The sequence below is a fragment of the Dermochelys coriacea genome, chromosome 3 (assembly GCF_009764565.3).
Source record: "Dermochelys coriacea isolate rDerCor1 chromosome 3, rDerCor1.pri.v4, whole genome shotgun sequence".
Classification (NCBI taxonomy): Eukaryota; Metazoa; Chordata; order Testudines; family Dermochelyidae; genus Dermochelys; species Dermochelys coriacea.
This window is the reverse complement of record NC_050070.1, coordinates 158,543,665-158,562,195: the sequence shown is the minus strand read 5'-3', so window position 1 is coordinate 158,562,195 and position 18,531 is coordinate 158,543,665. Positions and strand designations below refer to the sequence as shown.

Below are 18,531 nucleotides of genomic sequence, written 5' to 3'. Positions count from 1 at the left end.
AAACCTGACCCAATACAACAAAAATGAACCCCTATGAGAGTAGTCCCCAAACTTTTTACCTCATGTACCCCCTTACCCCTGTCAGGGCTCTGGCTTGCAGGGAAGGAGAATGGGTATGTGGTAAGATGCTGGAAGCTGGTAGGCAGGGCCCTGGAGGGGCTCCCTCTCTTCCCCCTGTGGGGGCTGGCTTGAACCCCAGCTGTGCTCCTCAAGCATTCCTCTGTGCTCCTCAAGCATTCCTCTGTGCTCCTGTAGGGGGTGCACCTCACAGTTTGGGGACCTCTGCACTATGATGTCCTGCTGATACCACTTTTCAGAGTAGAACTGCACTATAAGGTGAAATGATACCAGGATCTTCATCAAGGAAAAATTCCAACCACATTATGCAGCTACAACCCTGAAATGCAAGGGGGAAGGACAGGTAGTCTGATCTTCGTGGTGACTGGCTGACAATTATGACTGACTATTCAGATGACTCATTCACTAGACCAAGTTATATTTGCGACTTCCTTTAACAGGCTGGTGAGATTCTTGTCTCAGTTAGAAATCCCACCCACTTCAGACATGGGTTGATTCTCTTAATTTGTTTAGGGAATGTTACTTTTTTTTTTCCCCCCATGGTATCATTGAGCAATTCTATAGGCAACTGATCATATGTGCCAGAGTGATGGCTTAAAATAACCAGCCACAGTTCACTACAGATACAGGGGATTGCCAGGGATGCACTATGGAATTTGGTTCAACAACAGAACTACATATAGGACAGAATATAATCTTTCCCAATATTGATGGGGATTTTTGGGTGCTGCTGCAATTTAACAGCTAAACAATCACAGCCATCAGGTGGTAGCCACTACTAGCCTGGGTTGGATTTGAACTCTTAGAGTCAAGAGGCTCAGTATCCGCATACAATTATCCTCAGATTGAACATACTGAGCCAAATTAACCTTGGTGTTACTACACAAGCAGGGTAGTATTTGGCTCTCTGTTCCCTGGCTTTAACTATTCATGGCCTGATTGTCAGAATTTAAAATATGTTCTCTCCAGAAGTGTATTTACTGAAAGGCTAATGAACTGAGCAGCATGTTCATTCTCTGGAATGACCCACGGAATACAATGCAAAGGGATGGAGCAGCCAATGCCTCCCTGGGTGATGATATCCCCATCTCCCCTGCATATGCAGATCCTGCAAGTGTTCACTAGCAGAGAGATATCCTGCTCTTGGTATGTATTTCCCAGCTGTAGCACTTGCCGCACTTGGAAAATAAGCTTCCTAATTCTTTTGGGGACCCTGCCTCCCTCTGGCCAGTAGGCCGGATCCTCAGCTGGTGTATACTGGTATAACTTTGTTCACTTCACTGAGGAGCTGTCCCATGGCCTCTTGTGGCTAAAATAGCAGGACAGTTCTTTTAGGTACTTACTTATCTTCTTAAGCAGTTGGCTGTTGCTTTATGTAGTTGTATGCACTAGGCAAAATGCACCCCCTTGCGCACTGTACCAGACTTCCCCTCTTTGAAGTCTCTATAGCCGGCAGTTCAGAAAACACTGCCCCTTTCTATTTACTACACTGGTGTTGGCAAAGAGGGGGTTAATCAGATTTCTTGGCTATTCCCTGAATTAACAGCAGGACTTGTGCTTCTCCTCCTGCCACTGAATCACTGGTGCAGATAAATGCCCCCACATACCTCCCATGTACCCATTCAGCTCCTTCAGCACAGAAGGATGATAGGATAACAGAGCATGGTGTGATGAGATGAGCTAGTCCACTGGAAGCTTAGCAACAATATGAAGATTCATGGTTTGTACTAGGAGCAAGTCATCAGCATAAGTCAGGCATACAAAGTAAGGTGCATTTGTATTTCATGCTCTGTCTAGCTTCTTTATTACTGCTCCTGTCCCTCACCCTGAATGTTTCTGGCAGCAAGGGCTCTCCTGCATTCTTTCTGTGGTGAGGAAGCTTCTGCAACTCCTTTCCGAGCTGCTCTTAATGGTGCTTTTTTGATCTAATACCTCTGTGCCCTAAGTAGAGGATCTGTTATTTCCATAGTGCAAACCACCCCCTATCCTGGAGGAAAGAGTGGGTTGGCACAAGTCCTGGTCATTGGCTGGATTCAGATGTTCTGGACCCTGTGGGACATTGAAAACGGCTGGAAATTTCTCTGGAACTAGTGCCACATCACACTGGCATTGTCAGAGTGTGCTGTGATCAAATGTCACTTTCAGAGTCAACCGAAGGCACAGGGAGGCTCTTTGTGGACTGACACCTATAGGAATCCATCTAGCTCTCTGTCACAGGACATCTCTCCCCAACCGCCCAGTACGCCCACGCCATCTCCTGCCTGGCTGCAGCAATACCTCCACATTTCTCTCTTAGTGGCAGCTCTGCTGCTTTTTGATTACAGGAGTGGAGCCAAAGTGCAATGCTGCAGAACATGTGGCAGAGTGTCTGGCATGCCCGCCTTTGCTGCGTACCATGCACGGTCAGGGAAAGTGAGGGAGGGCAGTTGGAGAACTCAGTTTCTGCTGCCAATGCTAGTACTGGAGCCGGACAAGGCCACAGGAAAGGCTGGGACTGGTGCTCTGTCTGGATTAGGGTTTGTGTGTTACTGGCCCCCTGGAGTGGGGAAGGTCTGCATGGCTGCCTAGACCTAATGCTCACACTGGCTGTCTTGGGCCCGGAGAAATGAGCCCAAACCCAAGGCCTTGAATTTTGGAGAAGTTAAGATCTGAACAGCACAGCATAGGGCCCACGTCTAGCTGTGACACAGCATACATCCTCCTTGCAAAGGTTGTCCCGTGGGAAGTTGGAGCCCTAGTCAGTTTGTATCTGAAACCAGTGCAACAGAATGGAGAGATCCGTATACTGTTTCAAGGGATGCTCAAGCAATGCTGAAATTCAGAGACGAAACATGAACACATTGCGCCAGTTTCACTTCTGATATTTTTCCGCTGGCTTCAGTGGAGTTACACCAGAGATGAATATGGCCAAGGAACTGAACTGATTGCATTGTAGAGGACTCTAGGAATATAAAAGCAGGGGAGAGCAGAGTGGAATGCAGTGATTCTTCAACCCTATTAGTTTCAAGGTAGGATATGATACAAAGCAAGTTTGATGTCCTCAGCGCTCTCTAGTGAATGCTTGTCCGTGTTATAAAACAGCTCAGTCCAGGCCATTTTGCCTGGAGGTCTGACCCATGACAATGAATCATAGGAAAGGAGTGCTCCCCGGGTGACTGGGGTGGCTTTGCACCAATGTAATGTGGGGAGAAGCTTGGGTGATGTCTTGCCCCCCATGACACTCATCGTACTGCTCACCAGGGGACTTATGACACTGCAGAGCAGCTCTACCTTGGTGTACAAGTGCAATACACTGACCTGTTCAAAAAAGCATTGCCAAAAGCATTGAGTTTCCTGAAGGGTTTTTTCGGATCCACCACCAGTGCATTACCAGGAATGATCCCCTCCACGTCCCCCTGCATCACTGCGATGAAGGAGTCAGTCGTAGGCTCTGGTCCAATTCTCATCCCCGGGAAATCCTGTTCCAGCAGGTACCTTGAGACAGAAAACGGGGCATGATGATGCGTGAGATCTGAGCTGTTGAATTTCTATCAGAGCTGCTGCTGAGGTGTACGGTGCAGCCCCTTGAGACTATTTTTAGCACTGGAAGTCTGCAAATGCAATAGTAGCTTTTCACTTGGGATCTCAAAGCTACGACTGCCTCAGCATAATCAGATGAAGAAACGGAGAATGTCAGATGCTGTAAAGTGATTCGCATCGTGATTAGTCATTCTGTAAGTCTGTGCCATGATCCCTTAGAAGTTTAGACCTGATCTATTTCTTTATCCAAGAAAAGTGCAAACTGCCCCCATTCATTGCACGTGGGGTTGTTAATTCTGAAACCTAACATTCAATATTAACATTACTTCACTGCTGATCATTTTAGCAGAAACGTTCAGCTGATGGGCTCAGCCCACAATCCAGAACTGCTTCGCAGATGCGGAAATCCACAACTATCTTATACTCCACTGTCAAAACCTCCCTCTCCCCTTCCTCCATGACAGCTTCTGCAATGCAGTTCTTTTTACAATCTCAAACTGAACATTAATAGCATAGGGGGCAGTATTACGTAACCTATGTAGAGGGGCGGTAAGTCAGTTTACTTATCAATTCTGTGCTACAGAACATCCCTCAATTAATAAAACCCTCAGGTATTTTTTAAACGTAGACAAAGCTGGAATGCTGCAAAAATTAGGGCAAGTTTGTCACAGTATATGGGGCATTGTTTATAAGGCTGCTGGTGAATACAGGGCTGCACATACTGACTTGGCATTGCCTAGTTTGTGAGCACTGGGTTGCTGCAGGTGATTGAGTGATGGACTATGCACATTAGTTTAATACTGTATTGATCATCAAAGCCAGGTTGCTGGCACTTTGTTTTTTCAGTTGCTTAAAGCACACCATTGAACCTTGTCATGAGGTGAGGAAAACAAATATAGAGTTTGTATGGACTCTGCAAGTCAATATGGGGGAAAAATAGGCTCCATTTTGAGATTGCGGTCTTTCCCAGCCAGTGGAGACACAAGGATGGGGAGGTTATAGCTTTTCACAGCTAGCGTTGTTTTGATATGGGATGAGTTTTATGAAGGAGGGTGATACTGGGCATGCCACCCATAATCCATCCTCCACATGAAGGTCTGTGGGTCAATCATTTGGGTGAATTCTCATCGTCTCATCACCTTAATGAATGTCATCTGATCCACAGCAAAACCATATAGACATATTAGGAATGGCAACCTTTATGCTCATCCGGCTACATTATACTCCTGGGACCTGTACTGGAGCTGCATTTTCCACTCTCGCTGGGCCAGGAGGGACTAAGCTACAGACAAGTATAAAAGACTTAAAAGCCAATTGAAAGGCCATCTGGCTAGGAAGCACACAAGATTGATGGCTATTGATCCTGTAAGGGATTAATTAACAGTAGAGCTACAACAGCATTAACTCTAATGGTGAGTCTCCAGATTTCCGTAGGAGCTGGTCTTGCCCTGCTTCTCCTGTCACAATTATTTTATCTTGCTTGCCTTTCATCCCAGTGCTTTTGAAGCTCTGTACAGACTAGAAAGATTCACCTACCACTGAAATATAAGGAGCTTTGGGATGAATTGTGGAAACTGCTTAGCAGTTCATAGCAACACTAAATTTAGAACAAGAAGAGAAGAAAATACAACAGCCCAATAGCTCCTAGACTAGGCTACCTAAAATTCACGAGCAGTTGTCTATTGCAGAGTTCTCAAATGTCTCCAGAACAGTAGAATCTCAGCGTTACTAACATCTCGTGAATGGAGGTTGTTTGTAACGCTGAACAAAATGTTGGGGTTGTTCTTTCAAAAGTTTACAGCTGAACACTGCCTTAATACAGCTTTGAAACTTTATTAAGCAGAAGAAAAATGCTGCTTTTAACCATCTTAATTTAAATGAAACAAGCACAGAAAGTTTCCTTACCAAGTCAACAAAAATGTAAACTTTATTTTTTTAGCAATTTACCTTTAACACAGTACTGTACTGTATTTGCCTTTTATTTTTTGGTTTCTGCTGCTGCCTGATTGCATGTTTCCAGTTCCAAACGAGGTGTGTGGTTGACCGGTGAGTTCATAACTCCGAGGTTCTACTGTAGATGGCCACATCTTAGCAGAGAGAGATTATTTTACTGGCTCAGCTCCCCTCTCATTCATGATTGTATGAGCCACCTCCCTTCCTGATCATGATCACATAGGTTCTCTGTGGCAGTTACAGCAGCTCCTTACATACAAGAATATTAAGAAAACATGGATGTATGTTTTACTATCTCTAATGGGATTTAGCAGCACCAGATGGCCAGCCAACTTTCTACCACCAAGTGCTGCAGGGACCTCCGTGCAAGTTACCTGGATTCAGTTCCTTGGGCCTATCTTTCCGAGTTAGGAAGGGCTAGCTCACTTCCTGGAAAGCTCATTTTAGCTTCCCTGTTAGCCAGTTGGGAAGCTGTATTGATGGATTCTAGAAGCTGAACACAGACTTCCTGCATGGCAGTGCAGACCTCTAGCCCCTAGACTGATAGCATAGCCCTAAGATACTTTCATTTCTATTGGCTTTCCTCTGATCTTTTTGCAATTTTTTTTAATCTGAGCCAATATACACAAAAGCTCTCCCCACACAGACTAGATGGAATCCACAGAGTTAGATATTTTAGAATTCCCACTTTATATCATCTATTTTCCTATCACATTTTACTCAGAGGAGATAAAGGCACAAAGGGGAGTTAGGTGCCTTTTTGAAGATCTCCACCCTTACCTTTAACTTTGTAATAAAGTCATTTTTACACTCCTTTCTGTGATGAACAAGCACCATGACATCATGCAAGTATTCTATGAATACAGACTTTAAAAAAGCCTGTGGTTTTCACCTTTCAGTTATAGACAAGACCTCTAAGAAAGAAGCAGCAAATAATGATCCTCTTCCAGCCAGCCATCCCCACTCATCTAATAATCCCCCCCACAACTGTTTGTTATATAAAACACTTTAAAAAACCCAAAGCACTCACACAGATACAAAAGAAGTTACAACTTAAAGCTAAGTGATATGCAACAAGCAGTATGAAATCAAACTGAAGTAGATTCTAAGGTACATGAGAATTTACACTGCCCAGGGAGAACTCTCCAGGAGATTTGGGTGCATTGTACAGCAGGGCAACTACCGAACAAGGATTCTGCTATGCTGTGGGCAAACACAAGGCAATCTATTAACGTGCTGTGTACACTCATCTGATGGCACAACTTCAGGTCAGTGAAGCAAGCGGCCTGTATTGAAAGAAGAAAACGAAAGCACGCTTGTGGGGGGAAAAAATCCTATAAATACACAGGCACAGTGAATGTAATGGCTTGTAAAAGGTGCTGGATGACAGCACCGGAGTTCTCTACCCCTTGAGACTGGACAGCTGCAGTGCAAGCTTCTCCCAGCCACTGTGCCTTAACCCTCAGTTGTGAGACCCCCTGCTAGGGATAAAAGGGAAGAGACATCTTCACTGCCCACTTGGTCTATCAGGTCCAGACTGTCTTGGTAGCCTCTCCAGGGCATGCTTGCAGGCTCCTGCGTTCTAACCCCAAGACACTGCGGCCTCCTGCTAGAAAGGACAGAAGTGCTGATCTTCATGCAAGGATGCTGCAGGATGTGTCTGTGTGTGTGGGGGGGAGGGGATGTGTTGCTTTAGCGGTGAGTCAGGCAGGATGCTGTGGAGAGGCAGAGATGATGTAGAGATTGTAGAGGGGCGGCGGGGAGCAGTGGCTGGAGGAGCAGCTTGGAACTGGCCTGGGGAGCAGAGCATGAGAATGTTTGGAGTGATGAGATGCCTGCACCAAAAGCAGCCTGTGCTGACGGACAGCAGGGCTCTAGCCTCATGTTTATTTTATTAACAGGGAGGCTGGATCCAGGCCAGAGCTATGTTTAGCAGAGACTACAGCCCACTAATTAATTAAAATAGTAACATCCTGTCCTGCCGTCCCCTCCCCAAGCAGGAAACATAAAAGGTAATAATGTTGCAGAGCCAGACTCCAATGGGATTCTGCTGTCACTGCTAGCATCAGTCTAGGCCAATGGTTCTCAAAGTCGGTCAGCGGCTTGTTCAGGGAAAGCCCCTGGCGGGCCAGACCAGTTTGTTTACCTGCTGCGTCTGCAGGTTTGGCCGATTGTGGCTCCCACTGGCCATGGTTCGCCGCTCCAGGGCAATGGGGGCTGTGGGAAGGGCGGCCAGCACGTCCCTTGGCCTGCGCTGCTTCCCGCAGCCCCCATTGGCCTGGAGCAGCGAACCGTGGCCAGTGGGAGCCATGATCGGCCAAACCTGTGGATGAGGCAGGTAAACAAACTGGTCTGGCCCACCAGGGGCTTTCCCTGAACAAGCGGCGGACCGGCTTTGAGAACCATTGGTTTAGGCTGCTGGTGGTTAAAGGAAGCTCTTTTAACTTCCCAGGTAAAAGTGCCAGGTTGCTGTGTCTCTTTGGGAACATATGCCCTTTCTGTGGATCTGGAAACTCTGCCAAGACAACCTTGGGAGGAGTGAGGGATGGTTGAAATGTACAAGCTGAAATTCAGGACGGTACATCTTTCACCTAGCAAAATAAGGCTCAGTCCCCCTGCATCACCGAAGGCAGATGAGAGAACAGTCTGGTTCTACCACAACCAAAGGGAGCATTTCAGTCTCGCTTCACCGACTTCCAAACACACAGCAAGCCTCCCCGCTGCCGGGCTGCTAGAAATATTTCACAGATGACCTTGATTGTCTTGTTTCCACCCCCACCTCCAGATACAGCAGGAGTCTGATCACAAGATGCTGTCGCTTAGTCCTCGAGAGAGAGAGAGAGACCGTGTAACAATTTCCTCTGGATCTAAACCTTGGCTAGAGATGCCCTCCTTCAACTTTCAGGGAGGAGGCTTGGGGGCCAAACCCAAATTTTGGGGCTTAGGTCTTGTTGTGTCGCTGGGAGCACCTTAAATCAATGCTCGGAGACTCAACGGTCAGGTATATGACTCAGTTGTATTGATCATATCTGCACTGCACAGCAGGACTGAGTAATCTCTTCAGGTCCTGCCCTGAAGCACACAGAGCTCAAAGTAAAGATCAGAGGGATTCTCTGGGGGCAGCCTGTCCTTTCATTGTTCCAGAGTCCTGGTGAAGAATCTGGAGGGGAATGTCCCCAGGATGGGTCAGAGCCATCGCTAGCCTCCTCCTAATGCTGAGACAGAAGAGCAATTTCTTACTTCTTTGCTGTTGTGTTTAACTTCTGATGGTTTTATCCAGACTATCTGGACCCACAGGATCTGCAAGCTTGGGCTAGAAACCTCTCAAAAGCTTCCTGGCATTTCCTGCTTCCGGCAGGCCAGAACTACCTGGAGACCAGCCTCTCATGTTATTTTAATGCTTTTGTTTCCAGTCCCAGCACCCTTACATCCCCAAAATTACTCCCACCACCCACTGGCACATGCAGAGGGACAGACATTCTTCGAAAGGCCCACTCATCCATCCTGATGGGGCTGCTCCCGGGAAGAAGTAGGCTGGCCTCTTCTGCTCTACCCAGGCCTCCCAGCTGAGCCCACAGCAGGAGCAGAAAGCAGAGCAGCCAGGCATGGGATAGCTAATGAGAACTTGCTGTTTCAGGAGAGACAGCTGACTCACCACATAAGTGCATCAATCCAAGAGGCGAGGGGATGCTGCTTCCCAAGTCACTAATTACCCCATAGCCGTAGTGGAGTCACACTTGTCACCTGGGCATGCACACCTAGTGAGCAGCCCAGCTCTCAGGCCTGGAGAGAAGAGAGGGATTGAGTGGGAGAGGGGATCTAGGAGAGAAGGTGGGTAGGTGGTGGTTAGTCTTGTACTGCTGGAGTTAATGATGTAAGTAGGGGAGACTGTGGTGGTGGTGGGGGAAGCCAGGGGGGCTGCAGAGACCAGGGAGGAAGCTCTGGGTGTAGATGGGGGCTGAGAGGCAAAGAGAGGGAGTGGATGAGCAGGCAGCGAGCTTAGAGGGGAAGACTTAATGACCTCCCCAGATCGGGAGTCAGCTCTGCTCTGAAGTGTGGCTGAGGATGAAAACGAGGAGGGATCCAACATGTGACCCCACCACGCCTTTCAAAACTTCTGAGGTCTGAACCAGAGTTTAAGAACAAAGATTTGGGTCAGGTGTGTGGGGGAGAGGAGCGCAGGGTTAGCCCAGCCAGCTCCGCCAGCCTGGCTTCACTTTATGCAGCGCAATTCCCTCCCCTCACCCAACCCTTCTTTAAAAATAACTTCACGAGACCAAGCAAGACCTCTGCACTGTCTACTTTCTAGCACACAGGGGTCATGTGCCAGCTAGGTGGTTGGCTAGGCATTGCAAATTCATTCTGTGTCAAGTTCTTGGTTACAGCAGTAGGTTGCAGGAATATTAGAGCAGGTAAAAACGCCAGCATTCCACAAAGTCATTCAGGCACAGCCCATTTCACTGGCCCTTGCCTATTCTCCCCACACGCTCGTTCAAATGTTGGTACAAAGTAAAGCTTACTCTCAGGTAGATAAGGGGCTGGCCTCACCTCTGCCTTACTGTGGCTTTTTCCAGTGTTACTCCTTTGATTTCAGTACAGTTACCCCAGTGTCAAACTAGAGATACTCAGTGGTCAATTGTACCCAAGATATTCATCTTGTGAATCCACATTGGAAATGGAGAAGGTGCGGCCCAAGCATGATCCAAGGAGAGAGGGTACTGGGAGCTGACCTGGGGTTAGTAGCACTGCTGAGGTATATAAGTGGTGCATCTGAACTGACCTGCAATCAAGACCAGCTCATCCTGAGATTGTGAATATGTTTAACCCTCTCTCTGCTGGTCTTCCACCAGACCTGCTATCTGCCATTAACCTTCCACTGAAATCAGTTCACCTTTATGATGTACCTGACACAGGCAGCAGCACAGTGGATACATAGGTGCTAGATGGATCTGAAACAGCTAGGAAGGACTGCTTTTAGAGCCTTGAAGTTTGACAGTCATTTTTCACACCCACCCCCTCACCCTCCCACCCTTCTTCATAGGGGCACCTCAGCACACTTTACAACGAAAAAGACAATCCTAAAATAACTTAAAAAAAATATAAGTACTTGTGGCACCTTAGAGACTAACAAATTTATTTGAGCATAAGCTTTCATGAGCTACAGCTCACTTCATCGGATGCATTCATCGGATGCTGTGGCTCACGAAAGCTTATGCTCAAATAAATTTGTTAGTCTCTAAGGTGCCACAAGTACTCCTTTTCTTTTTGCGAATACAGACTAACACGGCTGCTACTCTGAAACCTTAAAAAAATATAAATTCCAAAGAACCCACAATAAATTTTACCCAGGACTTGTATTTAGGAAATCAATGAATTCCTTGAGAGAGACATGTCCAGGGGCCACACTGTTCCACCGCCTTCCAAAAGTCATGGGGATATTCGATAGTAAGGCCACATTAGGATCACACTGACCATGCAACTGCAGGAGCACCAAAGTGTAAATGTTTGGCATACCCGATAAAAAGGTGTCAATGCAATTTATTTCTCATGGGTAATGCTCTAGCTCTCCAGCACTCTTGCTGTGGGGGTCATTTGGTCCTGTTCTGAGTACGTTTCTGCCATGTTAGAATTTGACCTATCATTTTAAAGAAACAGCTCCAAGATTTTCGTATGAAGCAGTCTTTTTGTAAGTCATTGGTGGCTGGCATCCCAGGAGATGGATGGAAGAAAACCAGAGCTGCCCCCGCCATCAAACGTGAGCAAAAGAATACAATAGGCCAGAACCTACCCTGGGAGAGACACATAAAATTCCCCTCACTGTCAATGGGGGTTGTATGTGTGCATCAGAGGGCAAAATTGGCTTCTTCCAACATAGCAAAACTTTCCACCCCTCAAGTAAATAGGCCAAGTTGTTACCTGATAAAGGTGGTCTTCCCGGTGGAATACTGGCCCACCAGCAGCACCATTGGCTTATTATCAAAGTCAGCATCTTCTAAGGCTGGCGAATGAAACTCATGGAATTTGTAGTAGTCTTCCAAAGGGAGCAGCTTGGTTTTGTAGAGCTTTTTAAGACCCTCGCTCACAGTCTGGAACACTTCAGGGTCTTTCCTCCTCCTGTCATCGGTACCCAACCAGCTGAACATGATGGAGTGGCCAGAGAGGTGATTGCCTTTCAGTGCTCTTGCCTTTTCAGTGAAGCTTGGTCTTCAAAACACAAAGCAGAAGAGGTATATGGCTCAGCCGGAACTCTTTCTGGGGAGGGTTCCAGGCAGCAATTCCTAAATTTAGTCACTGTTTATTTATTTATGTCAAAGCAGCAAATTTCTGTTTATCTCCAGAGGTTGCTGGTTATCCTCTAGGAAAGAGCATTCTCTGTAATGCAAAGCAAGACGCTTGGGCAGGATGCTGGGGAGAGGGGGAATGAAATACCCGCAGTGGCTGCAAAACAACGTCCTTTTTCTTGTATCAATGGAAGATGAGATGACTCTCCTTGATTTCCTCCAGGATCTCTTGTTATCCACAACGGGAGCTTTGATTGTTTTGTTGGTTTAAATCTGCAAAAGGTGGGGGCTTTTTAAGCATTTGCATAAAAACTCATCTTGAATTGCAATTATAATGCAAAATAAAAACGCCTCCCCCACAGCCCGGCTTGCGAGGCACTTAAATGCTGAACTTCATTCACTCTCTCCTTTCAGATCGTAGAGGTGGGACTGAGGCGCTGATTTGTTCCCGGAAGGGTGCATGCTGCAGCTCTGGAGAAGAGGTGGCTAATCACGACAGCATCCTCCCCTGGAGCCGCAGCTGGTGTTTAAATGCCAGCCTTTCAGGAAATCGACGAGCCGCGGAAGTCATCAGCTCCTGGCAGGGTCTGGCTGTTCTCACGGACAGGGTGAGGCTCAGCAGGGAAACACCATGTTTGGAGGAGGAGCTGGCTTTGCTCCGGCTCACGATTTGCTGCAGTCGCTGGGCATGGTCAGATTGCAAGCTGCACTCGAGGACACAGTCAGCCCTGGGGTGGGAGAGGATCAGGGCACAGCGCCCTCTAGAGGGAGACGCAGGGATCTCGATTAGCCGATTACACACAGACACGGTTTATTGATTTAAAACTACTTCGTTTTTCATTTTTAATCTGGCATTCATTGGCATAGCTCCACTGACTGCAATGGTGATGTGAGGAGGCCTGCCAGGTTAGAATCTGGACCATAATGTATGTGTATTATGGTGCTTTTCATCCCAAAGAATCGAGAATGACAGAGCTCTTTAACTCTGTGTGTGGGTGTGAGAGAGAAGCCTTGTGATCTCTCATACTGCCCCTCAAATGTACCTCAATTCTGACCCATAGGAATGACCTCTGGGTATTGACCTTGATAGGGTAGTTCAGTTTCCAAGGCCTGTTTGGGGTCTGGTGTGTTCGCAGAACCTGCTAGCAAGGAAGCTTGTATTGTGGTGGATTTCATTTTTATATGTGTCAGCAGCCACTAGTGTGGCTCTCCCTGATCTGTCTTATGTTTGCATTGGCACCATATCTGCCAGCTGAGTAGTATAGTTCATTGGCAGTTTAGCTCTTCTGTTAGCAAACTTATTATTTTAATTTAATTGTGTTACATTACAGTAGGGTATATAACCATGCAATTAAAATATGAGCTATATTAATCCAGCCTGTCTACCATATACCATATAGATGGCTGGCATGGTACAAGAAAACCATGGCAAATATTTTCAAACGAGGGTGCCTAGAGGTAGGGATCTAGCTCCACATTTAGCCACCTAAATACAAAGGGGCTGATTTCCAGAGGTGCCAAGCAGCCTTCTCCCAGTGAAGTCCCTTTGAAGCATTACAGGTCCTCTGGAACCTCTTCTAAAGTGGGCCCCTTTTATTTAGATGCCTAAATGTAGAGTGAAGTGTTTGACTTTGAATATATTAACCTATAATCTTACAGTAATAACTAAATATTATTTAACAGGACATTTAAATTTGATTGGCCCATAATCTGAGTAACTTTTCCTCTTTAAATGTTTTTAATGCAAAATAACCCTCAATAAAACCGGCCAATGGGGGCTGCAGAGCTGGCATTTGGGGTGGGGCAGTGCGCAGAGCCTCCCTCGCTGCCCATACGTCTACGGGCCACAGAGATCTGATGGCCGCTTCCAGGAGGCATACGGAGCTAGAGCAGGCAAGGAGCCTGCCTTAGCCCTGGGCCCCCGCTGCACCACCGACCAGACTTTTAATGGCCTGGTCATCAGTGCCGACTGGAGCTGCCAGGGCCCCTTTTTGACTGGGTGTTCTGGTCGAAAGTGGATGCCTGGCAACCCTAGCCGGGACCCAGCATTAAACCTGGGGGTGCAGCAGCACCACGTGGACCCCTAGTTTCTGTGCCTATGCCTCCACTGAGGGCATGTCCACACTACCATTAAGTCAATGTAACTTGCATCACTCCAGGTGTGAAAAAAACACTCCTGAGCAACGTAAGTTACATTGACTTAAAGCAGTGTCCACACCATGCTATGCTGGCTACTGCCGTCAATGTAGCGCGGTAGCGAAGACAAACCCTGAGTTCTTTGCCAAGAAAGCTGGCAGGAGGCATTTTTGGAATAAGCTCCCAGCTGCCAGGAGACATTTTTGGAAAAGTGTCAGAAGCTCTGACACCTTCCCAGCAGGTGGTGGGTGGTTTGTATAACAGTGAAGAGTCCCTAGGTCAAATTCCAGCTAAATTCAAGAATCCCTCAACCAAATGCATTTAGCATAAACAACTCCAACTCTGCATGAAAGGCAATTGATAGATATCTGCTGAAGCTAGGGCTGAATTTGGCCCTCTGTGTCTGCCATACGATATGACAACAAACAATCCTTGCATTTGAATAAGAATGAACAAGTTAGGGATAATAGGATCATCAGGGTCTTAAATATGGTTATCCTTTCCTAGTAATCTCCAGTGAAGAGGCACCCTTGAATAACAAAACTAGTGTCTGACCACCAGTGCTAGTGTTTACTCCAACCACACAAACTAAGAGATTCCATAAAAGTAACTTCTTGTAAAAGTGGGATCATCTTAAAGGTCGGGGTGAAATTCTCCCCCAGTGAAGTCAATGGGTCAAGATTACACTTACATTATTACGCCACCCGCTCCTAAACTGAATTTCGCACCCCTTGATAATCTGTACCTTATTCCCTGATAACCAGAAACTTCTATGCCTAAACTCTGTACCATTTTCTTTTTACTTCAACATTATCTTAATAAAATTATTCACTTGTTTCTATTGTATCTATCTTTTGTGAAGAATATAAAAGATCTACATCTGCCCCGAGAGCCGGTTCCATTGTCTTGTGGCTATTAAATATTTGATAATTTTGGTGTATTTTTTTCCTGTTGGTTAAGCATTTGTCATCTCTGGTTGCTTCCATTCTATGATCTGACTTATTTGTACAAGTAGTTCTTCCGGCTGGTCTCCCAATCTAGCATGGAAGTTGAATAGTTCAGAATCCAAGTGGTGATTTATCCGTTCTGCAAGTATATCCATTATGGCAGATAATTATATTGTTATTGCATTTCCTGCAGAAGCTCAAGGTTCTTACCTCAGCTTCTTCAGTAGTTATTAGAGATGGGGCAAAAGTAGAATTAAAACAAACAAACAACAACTTTAAAGCAATTGTATCTCAACTGAAAATTTTTGCAAAGCCATGTTGATTTCTTCAGAATTTTTCATTTTCAAAAATGATTGTGTGTTAACTTTTTCTCTCTAAAAGTTTTAAAAATGGATAATTGTGAAGAAATCAACTTGGCTTTGCAAAAGTTTTCAGTTGAGATACAATTGCTTTAAAGATGGCCAATTTCATCTCCTAGTTCTTGTTAGGATATAGATATTCAGGCCTGTCTGTAAAGGCCTATACGCTAAGAATTTAGGTGTATTCTTATCACTTGGCTAGTTAGAGGTATAAAGAAAGAAAGAAAGAAAGAAAGAATCAAAATCACTGTCTGCCGGTGCAAGGGACTTCTCTTACTGAGACAGTCTGAGGTCCTGTGCTTAGGCTAAGGCTTTTGGCAAGGCAGCAGAGGCAGCCATAAGCTGGGAAGCGACCGGTCACCTCCTCACGTTACAAACTAGTCACACTGAAATAAGGTGCTATGGGGCTGTTAGGAATACAATCTTGTCCTGATAATGCCTATCGCCTCCAGAGAAAGGGAAATGCCTAGAAAGTGTAAAAGAAAACTTAGTCCGATAGCATCTTGTCTGGCAAGAACTCACTTATCAATAGCTGGGATGTGAAATCCTCACTTCTATATTGTTTTGTCATTATAGTTCCCTCTTTGCTATTGTTTATCTGTATAATCTCTGTCTGGTTCTGTGATTGTTCCTGTCTGCTGTATAATTAATTTTGCTGGGTGTAAACTAATTAAGGTGATGGGATATAATTGGTTACATAATCGTGTTACAATATGTTAGGATTGGTTAGTTAAATTTCAGGAAAATGATTGGTTAAGGTATAGCGAAGCAGAACTCAAGTTTTACTATATAGTCTGCAGTCAATCGGGAAGTGGGTGTGTGTGTGTGGGGGGGAAATGGGAACAGGGAATGGGGTGGGGAAATTGGAATCATGTTTGGCTAAGGGCAGGAATGGGAACAGGGATACAGGTGTAAGGCTCTGTGATATCAGAGCTGGGAAAGGGGACACTAAGGAAGGAAACTGGAATCATGCTTGCTGGAAGTTCACCCCAATAAACATTGAATTGTTTGCCACCTTTGGACTTTGGGTATTGTTGCTCTCTGTTCATGTGAGAAGGACCAGGGAAGTAAGTGGGTGAAGGAATAAGCCCCCTAACAGTTGTCTCTACCATTCAAGAATGGTACACTTGCGAGGCCATTCTAGTATCTACCCAGCTATTTTTGAGTGGCTGGACTCTTTCACTTTACAGTCTGTGTTTGTGATTGCCTTGCTTTTCACAAACTAAGCCACACTTAGCCCAGTCAGGCCTTGGATGGGAGACAACTAATGAAAACCTAGATTCAGAGATTATAAAGCAGAAAGAGACCACTGTGATCATTTAGTCTGACCTCCTGCATAGCACAGGCCATAGGACTTCCCTGAATTCTTGTTTTGAACTTGAATATATATTTCAGAAAAAATATTCAATCTTTATTTCAAAATTGCCAGAGATGGAGAATGAACCCCAACCCCAGGTAAATTGTTTCAATGGTTAATTTATGTCTCATTTCCAGTCTGAATTTGTCTAGCTTCATCTTCCAGCCATTGGATCTTTTTACACCTTTGTCTGCTGAAGAGCCTGTTATCAATTTTTTGTTCCCTATTTACGGATATATAACTGGTGATCAAATCGCCCCTTTAATCTCTTCATGAAGTTAGATGCTGTAGAAAGTGGTGTTGGTGATTCAGAAGCACTGAATCTATGCCCCATGATGATTGTGCTAGATGTCTGGGTGCTTCCAGAGGTACTGTCTTTCTAGTGAGATGTAAAACGAAGGTCCTGACCACCAGTAACATAAGAGAGACCATTGTACTGCTCATAAGAGAGAGATGTTAACCTCCATATCTCTGTTAAATTCTGCTTCTGGTATTGCATCTTGCCAACCTAAATTCCCCTTGTAGTTTCAAATGGATACTGTTTTCTTTGTTTCCTGTTTAAATCTGTTACTTATGTTGATTTTAAACAGCTACAAGACTCCACTCCAGGGTGGATATATTTTAGTGCTGGGTGAAGTGATCATTATTTGTATGTATCCTTTGTCTATCCCATAGTGATGTAAGGAAGCTTAATTTTTTAATATCCATAAGATTGTTGGATGAAAAATGCTAGACAAATACTAATTCTTTGGGTCTAACAGCCAATAGATTGTCTCTATTTCTATCTTAACTGTATAGGCATTAAATAACGACCACAAACTTTCTGTGTCTAAGTTCTCATTCTGGTTACATTTTTCAGTTAGGTGGACATATCATTCCTCAGGAGACAAAGCACACTGGGAGTCAAGTGTTTGGCATTCTGTCCCTGAACCTGCATGTGACCCTTCATGCAAGCCATCTAACCTCTGTGTCTTCGTTTTCCTATCTACAAAACAGGGACAACACTTCACAGGGGCGGTATCAGCATATTGTGCTGCTTTGGATGAAGGCAGCTACAAACGTTTGCTGAATGAAGGAGAACAAATGCTAGGTACAATGTGTGTAGATCCAAGAACTATGAGGGTACTACTCTCTCTCTCTCTGTTTGTACAGAACCTAGCACAACGAGTCTCTGATTTCTAATTGGCCCATAGGTGCTTTACATAATACAAATTGTAATAGTAATTACAATATTTTGCTCAAACAGCTCTACACAAACACTACTTCATCTTCCTGGAAGTGGTGTCCATATAAAAGCCTGTTCTCTTTCCCACTTTCTGAGCAGTGTAGGGGCTTGGAGAAAATACTGCTTGTCCAAGGAATGTGGTTTAGCCTGCTCTAAAACTGACAGATAAATACAGCTGCTGTATAAAACAAGTCATATGATCAATGGTGACATGAACCTTTGTGGGTTATCTATAACTGTTACTGATACCTCTCTTTCAATACTTAGTGCAGCATTTTTAAGGATATATCCCTATTAAAATACCATGACAGAACAATGCGAAATTCACTATCAGGCTTCCGTGACAGCTTGCCACATTAAAGTGACTAGGCATTGTCTGAAACTAAAGCTATACAAAGACAAAAAAATGTGAAAACTGTTGTTATTAACAGGGTTATTATGGCTAAGTGGCTCCAAAATAGAGCTGGACCGGAACTGGAATTTCCATTTTTTCAGAATATTCAGTGATTTCAACATTTGTTCTTGTTCTGAATAGGGACAACCAGAAAGAATTTGGAAAATTCCCACAAAATGATTTTTTTTTCCAGAAAATATTTTGGGTCATTTGAAATATTTTATTTAGATAACATCAAGATGTCTCTCATTGATTTTTGCCTTATAAAAAGACTTTTTATAT

General features: G+C 45.0%; 2 protein-coding genes across 2 annotated transcripts in view; one reads left to right on the top strand and one right to left on the bottom strand.

Annotated features, from left to right (window-relative positions):
- The window catches only part of EHD3 (EH domain containing 3), a 31,571-nt gene extending 19,005 nt beyond the window's left edge, over positions 1-12,566 (bottom strand). The window contains exons 1-2 of the mRNA XM_038397127.2: positions 11,467-12,566; positions 3,376-3,552 (exon numbers count right to left, since the gene is read on the bottom strand). Coding sequence (XP_038253055.1) covers positions 3,376-3,552; positions 11,467-11,693 — 404 coding nt within the window. The 5' untranslated portion in view covers positions 11,694-12,566. The remainder of the gene's footprint in view (positions 1-3,375; positions 3,553-11,466) is intronic.
- The window catches only part of LOC119853721 (calpain-14-like), a 45,300-nt gene continuing 38,983 nt past the window's right edge, over positions 12,215-18,531 (top strand). Inside the window, exon 1 of the mRNA XM_038397125.2 lies at positions 12,215-12,439. Coding sequence (XP_038253053.1) covers positions 12,215-12,439 — 225 coding nt within the window. The remainder of the gene's footprint in view (positions 12,440-18,531) is intronic.